The 19008-nt window shown below is 52.4% G+C and overlaps 3 protein-coding genes across 3 annotated transcripts in view; 1 reads left to right on the forward strand and 2 right to left on the reverse strand.

Moving 5' to 3' along the window:
- Positions 1-13450, reverse strand: part of BU24DRAFT_496959 (cytoplasmic dynein-like protein 1 heavy chain 1) — a 13537-nt gene extending 87 nt beyond the window's left edge. The window contains exons 1-3 of the mRNA XM_033534227.1: positions 13003-13450; positions 662-12939; positions 3-604 (exon numbers count right to left, since the gene is read on the reverse strand). Of these exons, the coding sequence (XP_033378536.1) occupies positions 128-604; positions 662-12939; positions 13003-13294 (13047 nt within the window). The 5' untranslated portion in view covers positions 13295-13450 and the 3' untranslated portion in view covers positions 3-127. The remainder of the gene's footprint in view (positions 1-2; positions 605-661; positions 12940-13002) is intronic.
- Positions 13451-14660: 1210 nt separating this feature from the next.
- BU24DRAFT_444790 (uncharacterized protein) lies at positions 14661-16218 on the forward strand. Its single transcript, XM_033530654.1, has 2 exons — positions 14661-14926; positions 14986-16218. The coding sequence occupies exons 1-2, from the start codon at positions 14723-14725 to the stop codon at positions 16186-16188; spliced, it is 1407 nt and encodes a 468-aa protein (XP_033378537.1). The 5' UTR covers positions 14661-14722; the 3' UTR covers positions 16189-16218.
- BU24DRAFT_428214 (uncharacterized protein) lies at positions 15869-18974 on the reverse strand (the record flags this gene model as incomplete). The annotated part of the gene is made up of 3 exons (XM_033529417.1): positions 18425-18974; positions 17530-18361; positions 15869-17475 (listed from the first exon to the last, which is right to left on the reverse strand). Coding segments are annotated over exons 1-3 (2567 nt in total), but the record flags the coding sequence as incomplete, so codon positions are not given.
- Between the last annotated feature and the right edge of the window lie 34 nt (positions 18975-19008).

Raw genomic sequence — 19008 nt, forward strand, 5'->3', positions numbered from 1 at the left:
ACCCATCAATCTCAACCCATCAATCTCAACCCATCAATCTCAACCCATCAATCTCAACCCATCAATCTCAACCCATCAACCTCTCAAGTAAACAAGAAAAAAAGAACGAAATGGTTTGTTTGTCCATTTAACTCTGAGGCGCTTCAACCTCGACCTCCGCCGCCTCAGCCATGACATGCTCCCCCTCATCCAGCATCCTGAGCACCCTCTCCAAATTCGCACACATCTCCTTGGCCTGGCCCACGAGCAGCAACTTCTCGGCGTTGGCCGGCAGCCCCAGGTAGGTCGGGGGTTCGCGCTCGGGCAGGTCGTTGACCCAGCCCATGAACTCGCGCCAGCCCGTCGTGGCGGGGAGTTCGAGGCCGGCGCTGTGCTCCGTGTCCTGGACGACCTTGAAGTTGTCTTCGAAGGCCGCGGGCGTCATGCAGGACTCGACGAGGGAGCGGAGCGTGCGGAAGTCGGACTCGTCGTCGATCTTGCCGCCGTACATTTCCGTCATGAGGGTGCGGATCATCTCCCAGGGGATGTTGTCGGGCCGCACGTTGGTGCGGCCTTGGGAGACGGTGTCGACCCAGGTGTCGATGATGTAGCTGCAGCATTCGTACTATATACCACATTAGTCATCTAGTCAAATAGAAACGGTGAACCATTGGAAACTTACATCACTATCGTTGAACTCCCAGAAGCCCTTCCATCCCAAACTTGGCGCGTATCGAAGACGCTCTTGCACAACGGCGTGAAGGAAGGAAAGTAACAAGTAGATACGACCCTTCTCGACAGGCGGCTTCGTAGCCTTCTCCGACAACGACGACAGCGAATCCTTCATGTTGGCACGGATACCAGCAGGTTGTTCGTAAGACAGTACACGAGACGCACGGAGAAGGTTGACCGGGATCTTGGGGCTTGACTCCATGGACAAGAAGAGTCGGAAGTCGGGGTTTGGCTTGAGCGCTTCCAACCTCTTCTCAAGCGACTGCAGCCATTGAGGTGCGAGATGCACATTCTTGACGAGCACCCAGCTGCCCGTGGTAGCGGCATTGCTGATGGCCTTGTCCGCAGTTGCCACTCCTTCGTTGGAACCCATGGCAATGTTCGTGCAGGTTGCGTGTTCCCGCTCAACGAGATTGTCGACCTTGTAACTGGCATCGAAACCAGGGCTGGAGCTGAGCGCGACAGGGGTGATTGCAGTAACCTGCTTGACGATATCGCCTAAATCTCCATTGACATCCGTGAGACCCTTGCCGAAGACCTCAGTGACAAATCGCTCAACAGCAGGCACAAAGCGATCCACACGGAACAGCTTGACCAAAACGAGCGATCGAAGATGCTGATCGAACTTGGGCAGATCTTCAGGCCAGGCCTGAGGCACGTGTCGCTCTGCAAGCTCCTCAGCCAGGAACGCATCCCAGGCAGCACCATCAACCTTCTCGAGGTCAGTCTTGAAAATTGGCAATTTAGCTGCACGCGCCATAGCCTCGTCCTTCCGCTCAGTCTGGGTCGAGACATCAACAGCCTCGAGATCCTTGTCCAGGATAGTGTCAATGAGCGTCTTATCCATCTTGTAAGGAGCCGCCTGAACCAAGAGCATCGCAAGCGTGACACGGTCCTTCTGAAGTAGTGAGAGCGAAGTACGACGATAAGTATCAACGAAGAGCTCGCTAAGGATCTGCTCAATGCGCGCAGCATGGCCAGTCGTGCCCGACTTCTGCACCTTGCGAAGCACGGTGTCGAAGATCTGCGTGAAGTACTGCAGCGAGAACTGGTAGAAGTGGTTGAGATGATGCAGCTGCTCCAAGACGGCGAAGATGGCCGAGCACGATCGGGCAATGACCGTGTATTCCTTGGTGATGTTCTCGACCTCCGTCATGACGCCAGCAGTTTCGGACACCTTGGCTGAAATTTCGGCAGCTTCCTTCTTCAAGGTCTCGAGTGTCTCAATGACACGATCGTCATCGAGAATGTTGCCACGAGACTCGTTAAGCGCTTGAAGAAGACGCTTCTCCAATTGTCGTAGATGCACGCTGAACTCTCCTTGCATTTTGATGAGGTTCGATCGTCGGTCATCGACGTCCGGACGTTCGGACTTGAGCACCTCATTGAGCGTTTGAGTCTGCAGACTGCTCTGTGTAACCGTGAAATTGACAAACGTAGTTCGACTGCAGATATCAGGCGCAAAATTGGCCGACGGGTCGCGTGTAGAGAGGTAAAGCTTGAACGACGGGGAGAAATCGATTTCCTGCTTTCCGAGCTGGATGAGCACACGACCACCAGTCTTCTGGTACTCTTTGTTGAGAACGTGGTTGAGGATCGGGTCCAGATGTTCGGCATCCTGGATCAAAATTGGGTTTCCGAAACGCAACGAACTCTCGAGCTGCTTGGTGAAAGAGTCGTCTAGGAAGCTGGTAACCGTGAGTCGGCGATCCTTGCATTCGTTCTGCAAGAAGTCGGTCACGCGGCCGGAAGGATCGATGATCAAGGGGTAGCGGTTGAATCTCTTTAAGACGATGGCGTTCTCCGTGCAGAGGTCATCCACAGGCAGAGAATTGTGTTGCCACGACAATCTCTCGTCGGCAGTAGAGAGATACTCGGTGATCGGATTTGGCGTCTTGAAACTGATACCAGAAAGCGAGAGGTGGTGATACCAGTCTTCAGTCATGGTCTTCCTGTACTGCTGGTCGTAGTAACCGCCATATGCCATGAAAGCCGCAGCAACCAGCACGTCACCAACGATAGTGTCGATCTGAGAATCGAAAGACTTGCTACTCTCCTCCCAACGTCCTCGCTCGGACGAAAGACTGTCCAAAAGACGGACACTGCGATCGACCTTGAACTGCACAGTCGTCATCTGCGACTTGATGGCCTCAGTCTCTCTGATCAAAGCCGCGTACTCGTCCTTGTAGCGCGCAATGCTCTCCTCCAAATTCAAGATCTCAATCTCAGTCTCCTTGGCCTGGTCCTTGGTGGCCTGCGCCTTGCTCTCGAGCTCATCGACTTCAGCGCGGAGTGGTCCGACACGGTCAAGGATGTCGGAGTAGTTGACCTGGGCTTCGGCCCACTGGACGAGGGGACCGCAAGCCTTGGATGCACGGTTGACCTTCTCGAAAGTGAAGTCCTCCTTCGAAAGATAATCATTGCGCATTCTCTTCCGAAGAGCGGCCGTCATCTGCCTCTCGTTATTAAACTGCACGATGCTGGCGATGAAGTCATCACGCCTGATGATGGAAACAATGGTCTTCCAACTATCGATCTTGTGACCAAGGAGCGTGCAAACAGCCTCTAGAGCCAACTTGACACCAGAAGGCGGGTTCTGCATAGAACGGACTTCAGTGAGATGTTGACGCTTGATGTTCTGGACACTCTTCTGGGCCTCGAGCACGGCGGGTTCGGCGGCTGCGAGATCGTGCATGACGACATCCCTGCGAGATGCAATCTCCTTCTCAGCAACGGCGAGCTGCTCCTGGATCTGGAGCGAGTTGGTCTTCTTCTGCTCAGCCGCTTGCTGGTCCTTCAACATACGCTGCAGCTTCTCGTTGGCCTCTGCGTCCTTCTTTTCAAGCTGTGTCTTCTTGTCGGCCAAACTGACACGAAGATCCCTGACCTTCTCGACAGTCTCGCGAAGCTTCTCAAGACCAACGTTGAGATGGCGTTGCTGTTCCTCAAGATCCTCCCGCTTCTCGTTGTACAGCTTGACGTATTGCGCGACGAAGTCCAAGAAGTGACGGGGCGTGAGGTAAGTCTTCTTGTTTTGCTGCTTGAGCAAGCGGGCATTGAACGCGTGCAACGAATGGTGGACGTAGACCATAGCATTCACAACCGACTCACGATGTGTTGGCGGCAGGCTCAATCCGCGGTACGCGACAGGGATACTATCAGGAGCGCTGTAGTTGGGGCGATCAAGATCCACGGATGTTGTCAACTCAGAACCGACCTGGTAGAGAGCCTGGTCTGACCAGTCTCCAAACCAGTTGAGCACACAACGATTGAACAAGGCAGGACTGGTTGCAGCCTTGGAGGAGAGGCCTTCCTCTGGAGGATTCATGGTGAAGACAACGTGGAGGTTCTTAACAATCTGCTCAGTGAACCATTTGTAGAGCTCTTCTTGCGAGTCCAGGATTGTGCCTTGTCGCTGCGCACCTTCCTTAATCGCCGTCATCAAAGACGCATATTCGTCGCCTTCGAAAAGACCAGGGACTTCGGCATTGGCAAGCAGTGTGTTCATGCGTTCCAAGAAACCAGAGTCGAGAACATTAGCTTCGTCCATAATGAAGCAGATCTTCTCTCCCTTGCAACCGCATCGTCGGAGGACGTTCCTCAGATCCTCATCGAAGTCCTCGCCAGAGTATTTTCCGTGCACCTTGATCTGGTACACCTTTAGACCGTTCATCCAAGCAACGAAACGAGACAGAGTTGTCTTGCCACTACCACTGACACCAATGAGGATAAGATGACCTTGAGGTTGGCGGAAGACACGATCAATGCGGAGAACATGCTCGAGAACGTCGTTGAAAAGGATAAGCGGCACATCGACTTCTTCTTCGCAGAAGGTACGGAGACGAGCCTTGACGAAATCTCGCAGCTGGTCGCGCTCAACTGGCACATAGTTCTTGGAAAGCCAGTTAGAGAAGAGAATGGGGCCACCGAGCGCCTTGTCTTGGTCGATGGTAGGGAAGTGCTCGAGTGCCACACGATTGACGCACTCTTCGGTCCACTTGCGCTCCTCTTCGGCAATGAGACGATCCTGGAACAGGCGCAGGGCTTCATGGGCCCAGATGCGGACCAAGCCCTCAACAGGCAACGTCTCAAGTGGCCTCAGTGCTTCGTACACACCACGCACCCATCTTGTCAATTCACGTGGGGAATACACGTAGTGTGGCTGAATATCCGGAGTGAATCGTTTCTGTGATTCCAAGTAAAGTTGTACCATCGCCTTGGTCAACGCATCTGAATAACCTCGCAATGTCGGGATGATCTTGAGCACAGCGGAGTTGAAGGTACCGTAGATTTGCAATAGAGACTGCTCTCCAGGGTAATCGACCATGATCAATGGCGAATGGCGGAGGAATCGCAATGCCATCGGAGTACGACCAGCGTCAGTGGGAGGGTTACAAGCACCAACGAACTGAATGCGGTCCAAGGTGACCCAAGTCTTGTCAGAAGTCCTCCAGAATCCGTTCTGTTCCACAAGTTGGCGTAAGAACGAGATGGCGCGTTGTGTACCGTAGTGATCTGGGGCGGGCAAGTTGATTTCATCGCAGAAAATAATGAGCCATCGACCGATCTGGGTAGGCGTGAGCTGCACGCCGTTGAGAGTCTTCTTGTACTCGCAGTACTGCTCGAATGTCTTGATGAGCAGATCTGGGGTTGTCGCGCTGGAGAAATTGAGGCCGACGACTTGCATATTAGGAAGCTTGCGGAGAGCGCTGAACAAAGTCATAGTTTTACCGGAACCAGGGGGACCACAGAGCAAGAGAGGCTTGTGCTCGGCGAGCCAAGAGTATAGAACATCCTCGTGACGCACAGTGTCGAGGGTGGGAATGACCACATCGGTTTGGATGATAGAGTGAGTGTTGACTTCCATGTTCGGTACCTCATTCTGCCAGAGAGACCAGTCTGCTTTGTCAGGCTTTACGTCGTAGTCGATGAGAGAGGAGCTCTCGGTCAATGGTGGGAGCTCGACATCCGTAAGGCCCACGATCTGGTCACCAAACTTCTTGCGTTCGGATAGAGGGCAGTCGCCGACAAGTGCCCAAACCAAAGCAACAAGAAGTTTCTTGGATAGGTAAGCCTCCATCTTCTCGTCCTCGAGAGGGAAATCCTGGTGCTGAACGTTGTACTCAAGCACATTGCGGCATGCCTTGTTCAATAGCGAGAAGAGCGTGTTGAGAGCACGGATATCGGTGTACTCCATGATATGCTGGAACTTTCTTGCCAGACTAAGCGCTTTCTCGATGAAGCGGTCTTGAGTGAGCTTTATTTGCAAGAACTCGGCGATGAGACCTTGGACCTGGAGGGTCTTCTGGGAAAGCTGGCCGGGCGCAACCGAATCATCCTCGATGTCGTCGAAAGGCACTGTTCGGAGGTTCTGGATGTAGTTGGCAATCATCATGTCGACCTCTACAGTGTCGTCGCTGAACCAGACCATACCGCAACGAGAGACGGTAGCGAGCGTGGCATATTTAAGAGTCTCGACTTCGAACATGATGCGCACGTTCGGTGGGAGGTTGAGACGCTCACCATTGGGTAGCGTCAGAAGTTTGTTGTCGTCGAGTACACTGTTCAAGTTCTCAACCCATTCCGGATCGACATCACCATCGAATACGATCCAGTGACGCTTGCTATCCTCGCCACGTAGGTTGTCGACAATCTTACGCAGAATGCTGGTGAAGAGACCGTCGGTCCATTCACGGGTAGTGCTGTCCAAACTACCGTACAATTCCTCCTTGGACATGACCTTCGGATCAATGACGTGGCAGACGCCCTCGACACCTTCGACTGCCTGGAGAGCTGAAAGCAGAGTCTTCCACGCGGCGGATTTACCAGAGCCAGAAGAACCGACCATCATAACACCGTGGTGCAGGTTTTGAATCTGGTAGAGCTGTAGGATCTTGGTCATCCAAGCGTCCGTAACGACGAACTTGGACTCCTCTGCAGATTTACGGATCGCATCTTGAAGCTTGTCAAGGGGGGCAGGAACGTACTCCACGCCAGGGAAAGCCTCGCCTTCAATTGTCTTCATGACTTCGGCGTCGGCTCGGATCAACTTGGGAGAGATAGTCTCGCGCAGACTCTGCACGATGATTTGAGGTTCCATGATCTGCTCGTCTGCTTCGGAAGCAGAATCAGTCGATGCAATGCGAGCACGCTTCAGTCCACCGGAGCTGACCAAGACACTCTTCAAGGCACGAAGACCGAAGTCGTAATGAGCTTGCTTTGAAAGACCAGCAGAACACTTGTCGAAGAAGGGCACGACTTGCTTAGACAGTTCCTTCGCGCGTCCGAAACCCTGGGAGTACAGCATGACTTCGGCAATGAGCTCCTTGTCGGGCTTGGACATAGCCACGCTTCGGAAGAGCTTCTTCAAATTGTCGGGCAAGTTGGAACGACCAGCATATCCAGGGTTCATGGTGATGAAAATACCGGTGTTGCCATTGACTCTGAGTTGGCGACCGATCAATTCAATCTGCGAATTCTCGTCTTCAGCACCCTTCCTGAGACCAAGTTGGATGTTCTGAACTTGCTGAGACACGGCTGAAAGGATACGCTCTTCAAGACGATTGAACTCATCGAAACAACCCCAAGCACCGACCTGACAGATACCGAGGAAGATACGTCCCATGGCCTGGAAATCGAAGGTGTCGTCGCAACAGAAAACGAGAGTGAAGCGACCAAGCTGAAGACCCAGAGCCTTGACAGATTCGGTCTTTCCGGTACCGGCAGGTCCATAGGGAGATCCTCCAAGTCGTTGGCAGAGTGCTTGTGTGAGAGTGAGGAAACAGCGATCGGTCAATGGTGTTCGAACGAGGCGCTCTGCGACTCCAAGGTATTCGAAACCGTAATCAAGAGTGGAGTTAGCCATCTTGATCTTGATGCGCTGCAGCAAGTCCCTTTCCGGCTCATAGACGTAACGCATAGAGAGCAGCCAGAGGGGATGTGTCGTTGATTGTGCTTCGGCCTTCTCTAGCTTCTGAATGAGATCGCGTTGGTGGACAAACTCGGTGATCAAAGCCTCGCATTTCTTTCGCTCAATTGGTCCGAGGTCGCCCAGAACTGCGGTCGCAAGCATTCTTAGGGTATTCACTTGTTTCTCATAGAGCTGCGGCAGAGATGCTCCTCCCTCAGCCAAAGACTTCTCGACGGAGTGTGTCCAGGCAACTTGAGTTCCAAGGACAACGATTTGCGCGGGGTATTTTGCGATGTATGCATTGAACGCCTCCGAATCCATGGCATCGGCGGCCATAAGTTCTTGGAATTCTTGATAAGCCTCGATAGTCAACTCGGCAAGCGTTGTCTTCATGTTCAGTTCGAGGGCGCCGAGCCATTCGTTGATTCTTGGAGTCTTGACGAGATTGACTTCTTTACGGAGCATGACCTCCTCGCCCTCCTTGGAGGTAAAACCCTGGATGATACCATCTTCATCGGTGATCAATCCGGAAATACCAGCAAACATTTTCCTCAAGTGCTTGGCGATGCGAAGTGTGTCGTTGCTGTTACCAATGATTTCAAGCAAGTCCTCGTCACCGACGAAATAGAAGCGAGGGAATGAAACACGCTCCCGCTCGAGATATTCTCCCAAAGCCTTCTGGATCTTATTCAACAGCTCAGCAAGACGTTCCAGGGACTTCTGCACGCCGGAGATATTTAGAACTTCGAGAACGAAAGGTTGTCTCGAAACCTTCTTCATGACAGAAAGGAACTCGGAATTGATGTTCTGGAAGCGGGAAGATTCCATGGGCAGCAAATGCTTGATATCAGCGTTGCCAGTGAATACACCCTCGAGATAGACCCATTGGCGCTGGACATCGATCCAGACATCGAAGAGAACGTGGACACGATTGAGCTTCTCCTCCCAGGCGGAGGCTTCTTCCTCGAACTCCTTGTAGTATGGCGAGTGTCGCATAGCTTGTAACGAATTGAGGTTCTCGCTGCACTTAGCGAAGAGGTCATCCCAGCCACGGATAAGGCGACACTTGTTCTGGTAGTTGACAAGCTCAAGTACATAGTTTTGCCAAGTGTCACGAACTTGCTTCAAGAACTCTTCCAATGCCATCTCACCCTGCGCTTGAGTAATGACGTCTCGAATGATGACCTCACTTGGTCCTAGTTGGAGGTCCCAGACGTCGCCGAGGGTCATAGAAGTGGCGGAGTAGCGTTTGTTGGGCTTAAGCTGCTTGAAGATTCGGACCCAGTGGCGCTCTCGGAAAGCATCCGATCGAAGTTCGCCAAGTAGGGGGTTCACTTTAAGAAGTTGCTTCAAGGTGTTCTGTACGTATTCGAACGCCGCGTATTGTCGCATGCGGCTGGGCATGTCCTTTGTCATCTTGATCAAGTTGTCCAAATGGCCACGTAGTTTTCGAGGCTGAATGCTGGTCCAAAGGGTGTCTCTGAGAGTGTCGATGCTGTCCCAGATAGTGGTCAACGAGGCCCAAACGGACTTGAAGTCTTGCACTTCTTCGAGGAGAGCTGAAAGACCATTGTCGGGTGAAGGTGGTAGTTCAAGGGCTTCCTTCGCTTTAGAGATGTTCTCTGATTCGGTTTGGAGCTGGTTGAGCTTTGAATCGAATGTCGCCAATGTTGCTGAAGCATCTTTAGGAGCAATGCTTCCGGCGACAGGCTTCTCCTGTGACCACTGTGCAGTAATATCGGCAATCTTCTGGTTAACAATCTTGTCTTCAGCGAGAATCTTAGCGCGCAGAGCATCTTGTTGATCATTCGCGATCTTGGTCTTGCGCTCAAGAACCTCGTTCAATGTGAGCCACTCGTGATCGATCTGGTCAATGTGCAGCCAGTCAGATGGGAAGTGGTATCGCTGGCGACCGAGTGCAGCCTGACCCTGGCGGAAGGTTTCCACCTCCGGCCTCCACGTTTCAACCTTTCTCCTACATTGTTGGACGGTGGTGATGAAGGAGACTGCATGGGCAGTGGAAGAAGCTTCGAGAGTCTGGATTTCCAAATCTTTACGTGCTTTCTCGATCTCGACGTAAAGTTCGGACATACGCTGACCGAGCCTGCTGGCGAACTTGAGCAAGATTTCCTGTTGCCATTGATCGTACTTGGCGTTAACCTTGACCTGCACCTGCTCGTAGTCGACCGTGACGTATCCGAAGCGACGGCTGATATCAGAGTTGTCGAAAGTTTGACGGGCTTTGCGAATTTCTTGGAGAAGTTGCAGCCAACGAGAAAGATCCTCACCAAGGATCTCGTAAACTTTCTCTGATTGAAGATCCCAAAGAGACTGGAACTGCAGCCACTCATCGACATAAGTGGAGATCTCTCGGATCTTGCCTTCGACGGCTCCATAGACCTGCATGAGCGAGTCCGTGCAACGGCTGGGGAGATCCGAGAATTGAGTCAATGATGCATCTTCGGCAGCTTCGATGCGCATCTCATAACGCGAAGCCTTCACCTTTTGCAGAGTGCAGATGACAGCCAACCATTGCTGGAGCTGTTCGAGCCAGTTTGCGCGAGCAAATTCGATTGGTGGGCTGAGGAAAATGACTTGATTCTTCATAGTGATGTCCAATCGGATCTTGGACAACGTGGGCTTCTCTTCAGAATGTTCTGCAGGCGCTGGTTGGCTGACGGGCCGTCGGTCTTCTTCCTGGTCTTCATCATTCGTGAAGACTTCGATCCATTGAGAGATCGCGCGGGACAGGCGCACTAGTAGTATAACTTCGATGCGCGCGTTCATGACGGAGACCCAGGACGAAAGATTGGAATAGTTCTCAAGATTAAGCTGATCCACGGAACGCTGAATGACCTCAAGGTTTTGTCGGAAGGCCTCTGTGGTGTAGGGGCAGGTCTCGAGATCTTTCAAGGCTTTCTCAACACTGGCGTTGATAGTGACGAGTGTAGCAACCTTGGTCTGGAGAAGGGATGTTGCCGCAGCAAACTCTCGAACAAATTGGACGTGCTTGCTTTCGCTCCGGACGTTTCCTGCTGAGCCCGTAGGGAATGTAGATTGGCGAATATGGAGATCGTAGGCATGAACGAAAGATTCCCACTTGAGAGGCACGCCCTTTCCAACGAGGCTTTGGACATCATTGAGATAACCGTTAAGCAGGAGTGATACTCCTGTCATCTCATTGATCGACCGCACAGTCTGGGTGTATGTCCGCACACTCTCCATTAGGCTGACAGCATAGGGATACACCCGTTTCGCCTCCTTCGAGATGTTATTGATTCCATGTGGCACTTGATATCCGCGCCACGTCAAGTTGCGAACTTCCTTGAAGAGGGCAATAACCTGAGCATCGAAATTGACATTGAGCTCCAAAACATTGCCGGCCGCACGGTTCTTGTTGATGGCAAAGAGACGTCCCGAGATCGAAAGCTTTCGTCGCGCAACCTCCTGTAACCATGACTCAAAGATGGGCCGAGTGTCAAGCTTCTTCTTGAACATGCTAGATTCAGCCTGAAGCTTCTGTCCTTCCGCATGCAAGGCCCAGTCTTTCCCAAGAATATCCTCCACCTTGCCCATGTAGTTCTCGAGCTGGGTTTCAATCTGACGTGCCCAGATGACGGCGCCGGAGACGGGAGGGAAATCGCGGAGCTGCGCCATGGCGTGCGCTTCGGAGTTGCCGTACTGTCGCTTGAAGCGCTCGTGGAGGGCAGAAATGTCCTGCTTGACATTCTCAATAAGCTGAGTCTGGTACTCTGAGATGGCTCCTCGAATCTTCGGGCGGACGAAAAGTGGGTTGAACTTCGAGAAAACGCGGAACATCTCGTTGGCAGTCTTTGCCGTTCCAAGGCGGTCTCTGAGCCTGGCAATAATGGAGTTCTCTACTCTCGAAGTTCGCTCGTTGTACTTTTGCTCGGCCTGCTCGAACAATTGTGTGCCTTCTTGAGTTACGTCCAAAACATCCACGTCTTTCAAAGCTCCGTATGCCTGTGCAACCTCCTCAACTGCGTCCACATCACCAATCTCCTCAACGATGACTGCCTCTTTCGAAGATCCATCAGACAATGCCGAAAGAGACGTTTGCGAACCAAGAACGTTGACGATAGTTCGCTGAAGCTGTTCGTGGTTCTTGCGGAAGGTGGTGATGTATTTGAGGCGCTCTTCGGTTTCGCGGTGGCGAGCGGCGATTTTGATGGGAATGAATTTTTCGTTTCTGCGTCTGGTCACTTCACGGGCAACATTAGTAAACTCTTTGACATTTTCCTCCCATGTTCGCCAAATGCCTTCGGCAACGTCCATCAAAGCCTGGAACTCTGGATACTCCATATGCATCAAGGTGCGGCCAGATAGAAGAGCGTGCAGCCGGGAATCCAGATCAGCGGAAATCGCTTCAACAAGTGGCAGCGCACGACGGACAGGGTAAGGGCAAATGCGCAATTTCTTGTTCATATGGCTGAAGATCTGCTGGATAGCCTCCTGGACCTTTTGGAGGGAGGTCGCGGAAAGGAGCTCGTCCAAGGGGAAGTCGCGCATGAGCTGGTTGTATTTTTGCACTAAATCCGTGGTCTCCTTCAATCCAGTATCGGCGCTGAAACTGACAGTGGCTTGGAAACGTTTGGCATTCTTGAGGACATCCAAAGTGAGTTTGACACCGGGACTGCTCAGTTGCGCCTCGATATCCTCCAGCCTAGACTCCATCGAAAGCCAAAAGTTTATTTCCTGCGTGGCGGTTCCGCTGTGCGCGTCTCGGGAGGTCTTGGTGATGTTCTGAATAGACTTGATCCACCCATTAACAGTGGACTGAAGACCATTAAGAAAGCTGCTGTCGGCGAGCACCGGGGCGGGAAGAAGCTCGGGTACAGGCTTGACGTTCTTCTCCGCCGCGGTATCGAGCGCATTCTGAATGACTGGATGGAGTGGCAAGAGAAGCTCCGGGATTTCAACATTCTGCTGAAGGTGCTGGAGACTCAGGGCCAATTCCGCCATCTTCTTCTTGGCCGCCGAAACACCTGTTCTGGCATCGTTGTCACCCTTGCTGTATGTGCCCGTCTGGCTTCGCTGGCTCTTGGTAAATCCATCGAAGTAGGCCTCGAGGGAGTATTGGAGAATGGTATGGATGGCCTCGTAAGGGGCAGGGTCTTGGGTAGAAGCGTTGTTATTAGAAAGTGTATATCCAGGAAGAGTAACAATTTGAACTTGAGCGCTGAGGGGTATCGCAGGGTCTATGGGTATCGGGCGCTTCGTAATTACAAGGTATGCGGTGCAAGTGGACGAAAATGCAAGTTCGGAAGAAAGAGTGTATGTAAAGTGAGGCGATGCACCTATCGATTTCTCGTCAGTATCTGCATGGTTCGGAACTCTGATTCCAGCAGCAGTCTGCTTACCGTTCGGCGCATCCAGGCCATCCAAAGGCGCTTCATCGACCCGATCCTTCAGCACGTATATGACCGTCTGTGTCTCCAAGGCGAATCGTGTGCAGCGCTGCAGGGTGTCGTGAAGCTTCGAAGGGGAGAGCAAGCTGCCGGGAGCTCGAAGATCCTGTTCAGAAGCTCCCAGATTGACGTCGAGGACTTTCTCAAGGTAGTCGACGATAATCTGGGGATCTATAGCTGGTGGTGTGGGGCTTGGTGTGCGTATGCTGCCGTTGGCGGCCCCTGGGGCCAACGGACCCTCCATGATTATTATTTAGTTGTGGTTTGCTGGGGGAAACATGTATTTCCTATCTCTTGGAGTGCCGGACCAGAGAAAGGGGTACGTATTAGCGACGTATGAAGGGCGAAAGGAGCGGTAAGGTACACCAGGGCGCAGATTATGGCGTTGGTGTTGATGTTGATGTTGACTTTGATAAAGGGTCTCACGAGCGAGCGGAAAGTTGTCGACGCGATTCGCGGCCGTGCACCCAACTTGCCGCGTTCTTGGCAACAGCCGAACCTACAAGGGGTAGATGGGATGGATTAGATCTGCCGTTCGGGAGGGAGGGAGATAAAGGTTTAACCCGTTTAGATCTTCGAAAAAAGAAAGGAACAATCCTTCTAGATCATTTCCATCTGTTTCATCACAGTTTGTTTAGAAACATACTCGTATTCACAGATCAAGTCTTTTATTTACCTACAGAGAATCTGTTGACAACAAAGTTGGACACCAACTGACAGCTCACAACAGCGGGAAGGTCCGATTCGAGGGGCAGCATAGGATCACGTGAGTACGCGGCTAAATCTGCCTGCACCTGGTTCGGCTACCAATCCACGTGCAATAACACGTCCATTATACCTTTTGTGAGTATGGTGTGTGCATAAGGCTGTCATATATATGTGCATTATGATTCATTACTATATGTCCCAATTTCAACTCACTATTTTCACTGATTTGAACCCCAACCTGTTACAGCTTGAATTAACGAACTCCCCGTCTAATTAAACACTTGCCGAATTGGGTTATAGACGAGAAGGCTTGACAAGAGCCAATCACAGACGTGCACACTGGCCCGCCCTTACTTACTCCATGAAACACAAATAGACTACGAGAGGACTGTGTATGCCTTTACGGAGAACATATGCTACGATATGATACATAGTTACTCCAATGCTAACAGTCTAACGTGTATCTAGTTTTACAGAACACCTCATTTCCTAGAAGCTATCCACTAAATGTATTACTTCGTGACCCTGCTATAAACATTTTCCTACGTCATCGGACTAAGAATCTCCGCCGGACTTCATTCCATCATATTAGTTATCCCCACCCGCCTAGTCATCCTCCGACCCTTCGTCTTCGAAAAGTTTCCCGTCGGCTACATCTCACAATCACACTTACACATAACTTAAAAACACTATTTAGCTGCAGAACGAACGTGTTCTGAGGTCGCAAGATCATACATGCGATTTCCTTCCTGCCTGTCCGCATTGGAAATATCCGGAGTGTAGATATCGCGAGGTTCAATTCAAGCAACAAAAGATTGTAAAAGAGATATTCAACGTTTGCCCAACGGAATTCATTACACGCAATCCAATCCGAAAAATTTTAAAAAAAAAAAAAGAAACCCAAAGAAGAACACCAAGAAAGAGCAAGGAAATTCAAAGAAAATAAAAACGACCAAACGAAATCATGTCTACCATCACCACCATTCCTCAACGCCAAACACCCTCAGCGTCCGACCTCAAGGACTTCTACGTCGGCAAAACCCTCCACGATGTGCCCAAACCAGCCGTAACCCTCGACATCTCCAAGGCCCGCCGACACTGCGACTCGATGCTCAGCGCCACGAAGGCCATGGGCGTAGGGTTCCGCGCACACGTCAAGACGCACAAGGTCCGCCCCTGTCATCCCACCCATCACAACCATATCAAATTCCTAACAACCCCCCACAGACAACCCAACTCACGCAACTCCAACTCGGCACCTCCCCCACCACCCCAGCCAACCTTGTCGTCTCCACCCTCTCCGAAATCCAGCACCTCCTCCCCCTGCTCCAAACCTACCTCACCACCTCCCGCCCCTTCAACATCCTCTACGGCATCCCGATCCCCTCCTCTCAAGTCCCCCGCCTCGCCTCCCTCGCCACCCTCCTCGGCCCAGGCTCCATCTCCATCATGCTCGACCACCCCGCCCAACTCCCCTCCATCACCCACTTCCACTCCCTCACCAACCACGCCGTGGGCGTGTACCTCAAGGTCGACACGGGGTACCATCGCGCGGGCCTCCCGCCAAAAGACTTGGACAAGGGGGGCTTGCTGAGCGGGATTGTTGCGCTGGCGAGGGAGGGGAAGGCGGTGTTTCTGGGGTTGTATTCGCATAGTAGTTTGAGCTATGCGGGGTCGAGTGTGAAGGAGGCGATGGATAGCCTTGCGGGGGAGATCGACGGGTGCGTGGATGCGTTGAGGGGGAATGCGGGGGCGTTGGAGGGCGTGCGGGAGCTGACGGTGAGTGTGGGCGCGTCGCCGCAGGTTACGGCGATTGAGAATTTTGAGGACGGGAGGGTGGGGGTGACGGAGGAGACGAGGGGTTTGAGGGAGGCGTTGCGGAGGTTGGGGGAGGGGGTTCCTGGGTTGGAGGTGAGGACGAGGTTGGAGTTGCATGCGGGGGTGTATTCGGTGTTGGATATGCAGCAGTGGGCGACGAGGTCGAGGGCGCATCTTGGGGATCATGAGGACGAGTTGGCGGTTTCAGTCGTGGCGGAGGTTATCAGTGTGTATAATGATGGTGAGAGGGAGAAGCCTGAGGCGCTCGTGGCTGTGGGAACGCTGGGGCTGGGCAGAGAGCCTTGCCAGGGCTATCCGGGATGGGGTGTGGTTAGTCGTGGATCGTATGCTGCCAAAGGACCATCAGAGAGACGCTTGATTGTTGAGAGGATCAGCCAGGAACACGCGGTGCTTTCGTGGCATGGTGGCAATGGCGATGGTACTCCCGCAGACGACAAAATTCCTCTCGAGGTGGGTGATACGGTGCGGATATATCCTAACCACGCGTGCGTGACGGGTGCCATGTATGGGTGGTACTTGGTCACAGACTCGAGCGACAACGAGAATCCCTCGCAGATCAAAGACGTGTGGATCAGGGCATCTGGATGGTAGATCATCTGTAGAATGAAAGAATAATAGATCTATTACATTATGCCAGTTCCGTCAGATGTTTAGTCATTCCTCCCTCGATCCTGCAATTCCACCTCTGCGGCATCATCATCATCCCGTAATCTATCTCGCTCCCTGTCACCACTCTGCACGCTCGTCGGACTTTGTAACATGATGTCCCCCCTACCTATGCCAATCTTCCTCCGCAAGATGTTCAACTTTCCATCAATCCACAAGGCAGTCTTGTGCATGATGGTCCAGATCTTCTCCTGTTGCGAATTGATGGCATTTGTCTGGTGGGGATTGTCGTTCGCCTCAACTTTGAACTGGTACTTTAGGCAGTCCTTCACAGTTACTAGACCGGTGAGACGACCGCGATATTCTATGAGGATGACGCGTGGGCCCATCTTCTTGAAGAGCTCCATCACGGTTTCTAGCGGCAGGCGGGGGTGAACGGCGAGAGGTGTCGGGTCGATGAATTTGGAGAGGTCGATCTGGACTTGGTGGGAGGTGGCTGACATCGTGTCGAAAGTTACTGAAGGGGCTTGGGATGAAGGGGTCTCTTGGGCTAGACCGGTTGATGTGAAAGTGCATTTTGCGTGGGCCGGAGCCATCTGATCTCTCTTTGCTCGTTCAAGGGCGTACTGCAGTTCGGTTCGGCCGATGTAGCCGACAAGGATTTTGGAGGCGGCATCGTCTACGATGGGGTAGCCTTGGTACTGATTATCGCTCATGAGACGTTCAAGAGAACGAAGGTCTATGCCTGTGGCTGGGAGCGATACGACGCGCGAGACCATCACCTGAGATACTGGAACGCCAAACGTGTGTTCTTCCTTGTTGTCGAGGAAGGGAAAGCCGTTGAACCAGATAGCCCTATCTGCGATGCCTCCATGACCAAAGCGTTCGCTGACGACTTTAGTGACGCCAACCACAATCATAGTCGGCAAGATGTAGGTCAGAGCCCCAGTGATCTCGAACATGATGACCACAACCGACACTGAGATGTGCATGATGCCTGAGAGCGCAGCAGCCGCCCCAAGGAAAGCATAGGTTCCGGGTGTAATGCATGGCCCATCAGGCCCGCAAGATGCGAATAGTGCTGCTCCTGGAAAAGACTCTTGGAGAGACTGTACAAAGATACCAAGCATTCTCCCGAACAAAGCTCCAATGGCCATGGACGGCACGAAAATACCAGCAGGTACTTTGCATCCGTATGAAATGATAACCAAGAAAGTCCTGAGGATTGTCGCGATGAGCAATGATAGAATCACGTGCCATCGGTTCTTGGGCCTGCATGTGTGTCAGTTGTGAAGGACCACTATTTATACTTGATTTGACACTCACTCGCAGAGCGCGTCATAACTATTTCCGCCCTCACACTCAGCGAAAAGAACCTCCATACTCTCGGTCATGTCGATTCTGAGGAACATGTTCGGATAGCAGATGATGGCCGTTACAACGGCTAAAGTGACAGATTCGATGATTGGGTATTGCGCCAGGTACTTCTTACGGAACGACTGAACGCGCAAGTTCCACTTGATGACGAAAGCGCCATAGAGGCCCCCGAAAATGCCGATGATGATGTAGAATAGTGTCTCGAAGAAATGCCAGTCGCGGTCATACTTGACCTCGAACATGACCAATTGACCAGTCCTAAAAGGGTTCATCGCTGCTAAAACTGCGGTCGCAACGAGAGCGCAGAAGTAGCTTCGCCACATAGTCTTCAGTGGAAAGTGGTTGGACATCTCCTCGAGGGAGAATAGCACACCGCCGATAGGGCTGCCGAATGCAACTCCCACACCTGCTGCTGCACTCGCACTGAGGATCTCCCTCGTCTTTGCAGCGTTTCTACGGTACTTGTCGAAGAAGCGCGAGATGACATTACCAGTGCACACAGCATAATGCACACTAGGTCCCTCCTTTCCGACCGAAAGTCCGGAGGCGATGGCAAGCGGCAATCCAATCGATTTAATTGCCAGCGTCCAAGCTCCCAAGAAACCCTTCATGACAAAACCCGCGATAATACACTTGATTTCCGATATTCCGGATCCGGCGGCGTACGGTGCGAACGATTTGACCAGCGTAGCTGCGGTCAATGAGAATAAGGCAGCGAACAGGATGTAGAATAGGTAATTCAACGGCTCGAAGCCACTCCATCTTTTCCACTCCGGACAACCTGCGCTCTGTCAGTGGACCATAATCTCCTTCAAGTGAGGACCTTGTGTTTTAGACAACATACCATCGTCAGCACCCCAACAACAAAAGCTCTCATTCAAATAAAATGCCGTCTCGCAGTGCCCGAGCTTGATGTCGCTCAACCATTCTGTGATGATATTCAGGAACGCCGCATTCAGTCCAATCGCTGCTCCAACAAGTGTGACTACGATCCAAGCCTGGCCGGCATCGTACGCCTCCGCTATCCTTCTCCTCCATCCGCCTCTCGACCACCGCGCATGGCTATTGCGTTTCCAGTATCCCGCCCTTTCTTTGCGTCGGGCTCGGCGGCGGAGTTGTTCCCGGGCGGCGTCTTGTACCCAATCTATCGTTGTGAAGTCTTCGTATCGTTTTATCTCTGCGATCTCTTCTTGGAGCGCATGTTGCTGTGTGGTTGCGGCCTCGGCGGCGCGCTCTGCTTCGGGGTCGGATGTGATGGAAACAGAGGTATTGCGGCGCCTGAGGGAGGGGGCGAAAGAGGAGGATCGGGCGGCTACGGGTCGCGATCGCGATCGGGAAGAGGAGCTTCGAATCATGGCATCGTGAGGCTAAAGGTCTAGGTTGGGGAAGTTGTGTGGGGAGTGATGATAATACCTTGAAGCACGTCGG

This window comes from Aaosphaeria arxii (genome assembly GCF_010015735.1).
Source record: "Aaosphaeria arxii CBS 175.79 unplaced genomic scaffold BU24scaffold_12, whole genome shotgun sequence".
In the NCBI taxonomy this organism is placed as follows: domain Eukaryota; kingdom Fungi; phylum Ascomycota; class Dothideomycetes; order Pleosporales; genus Aaosphaeria; species Aaosphaeria arxii.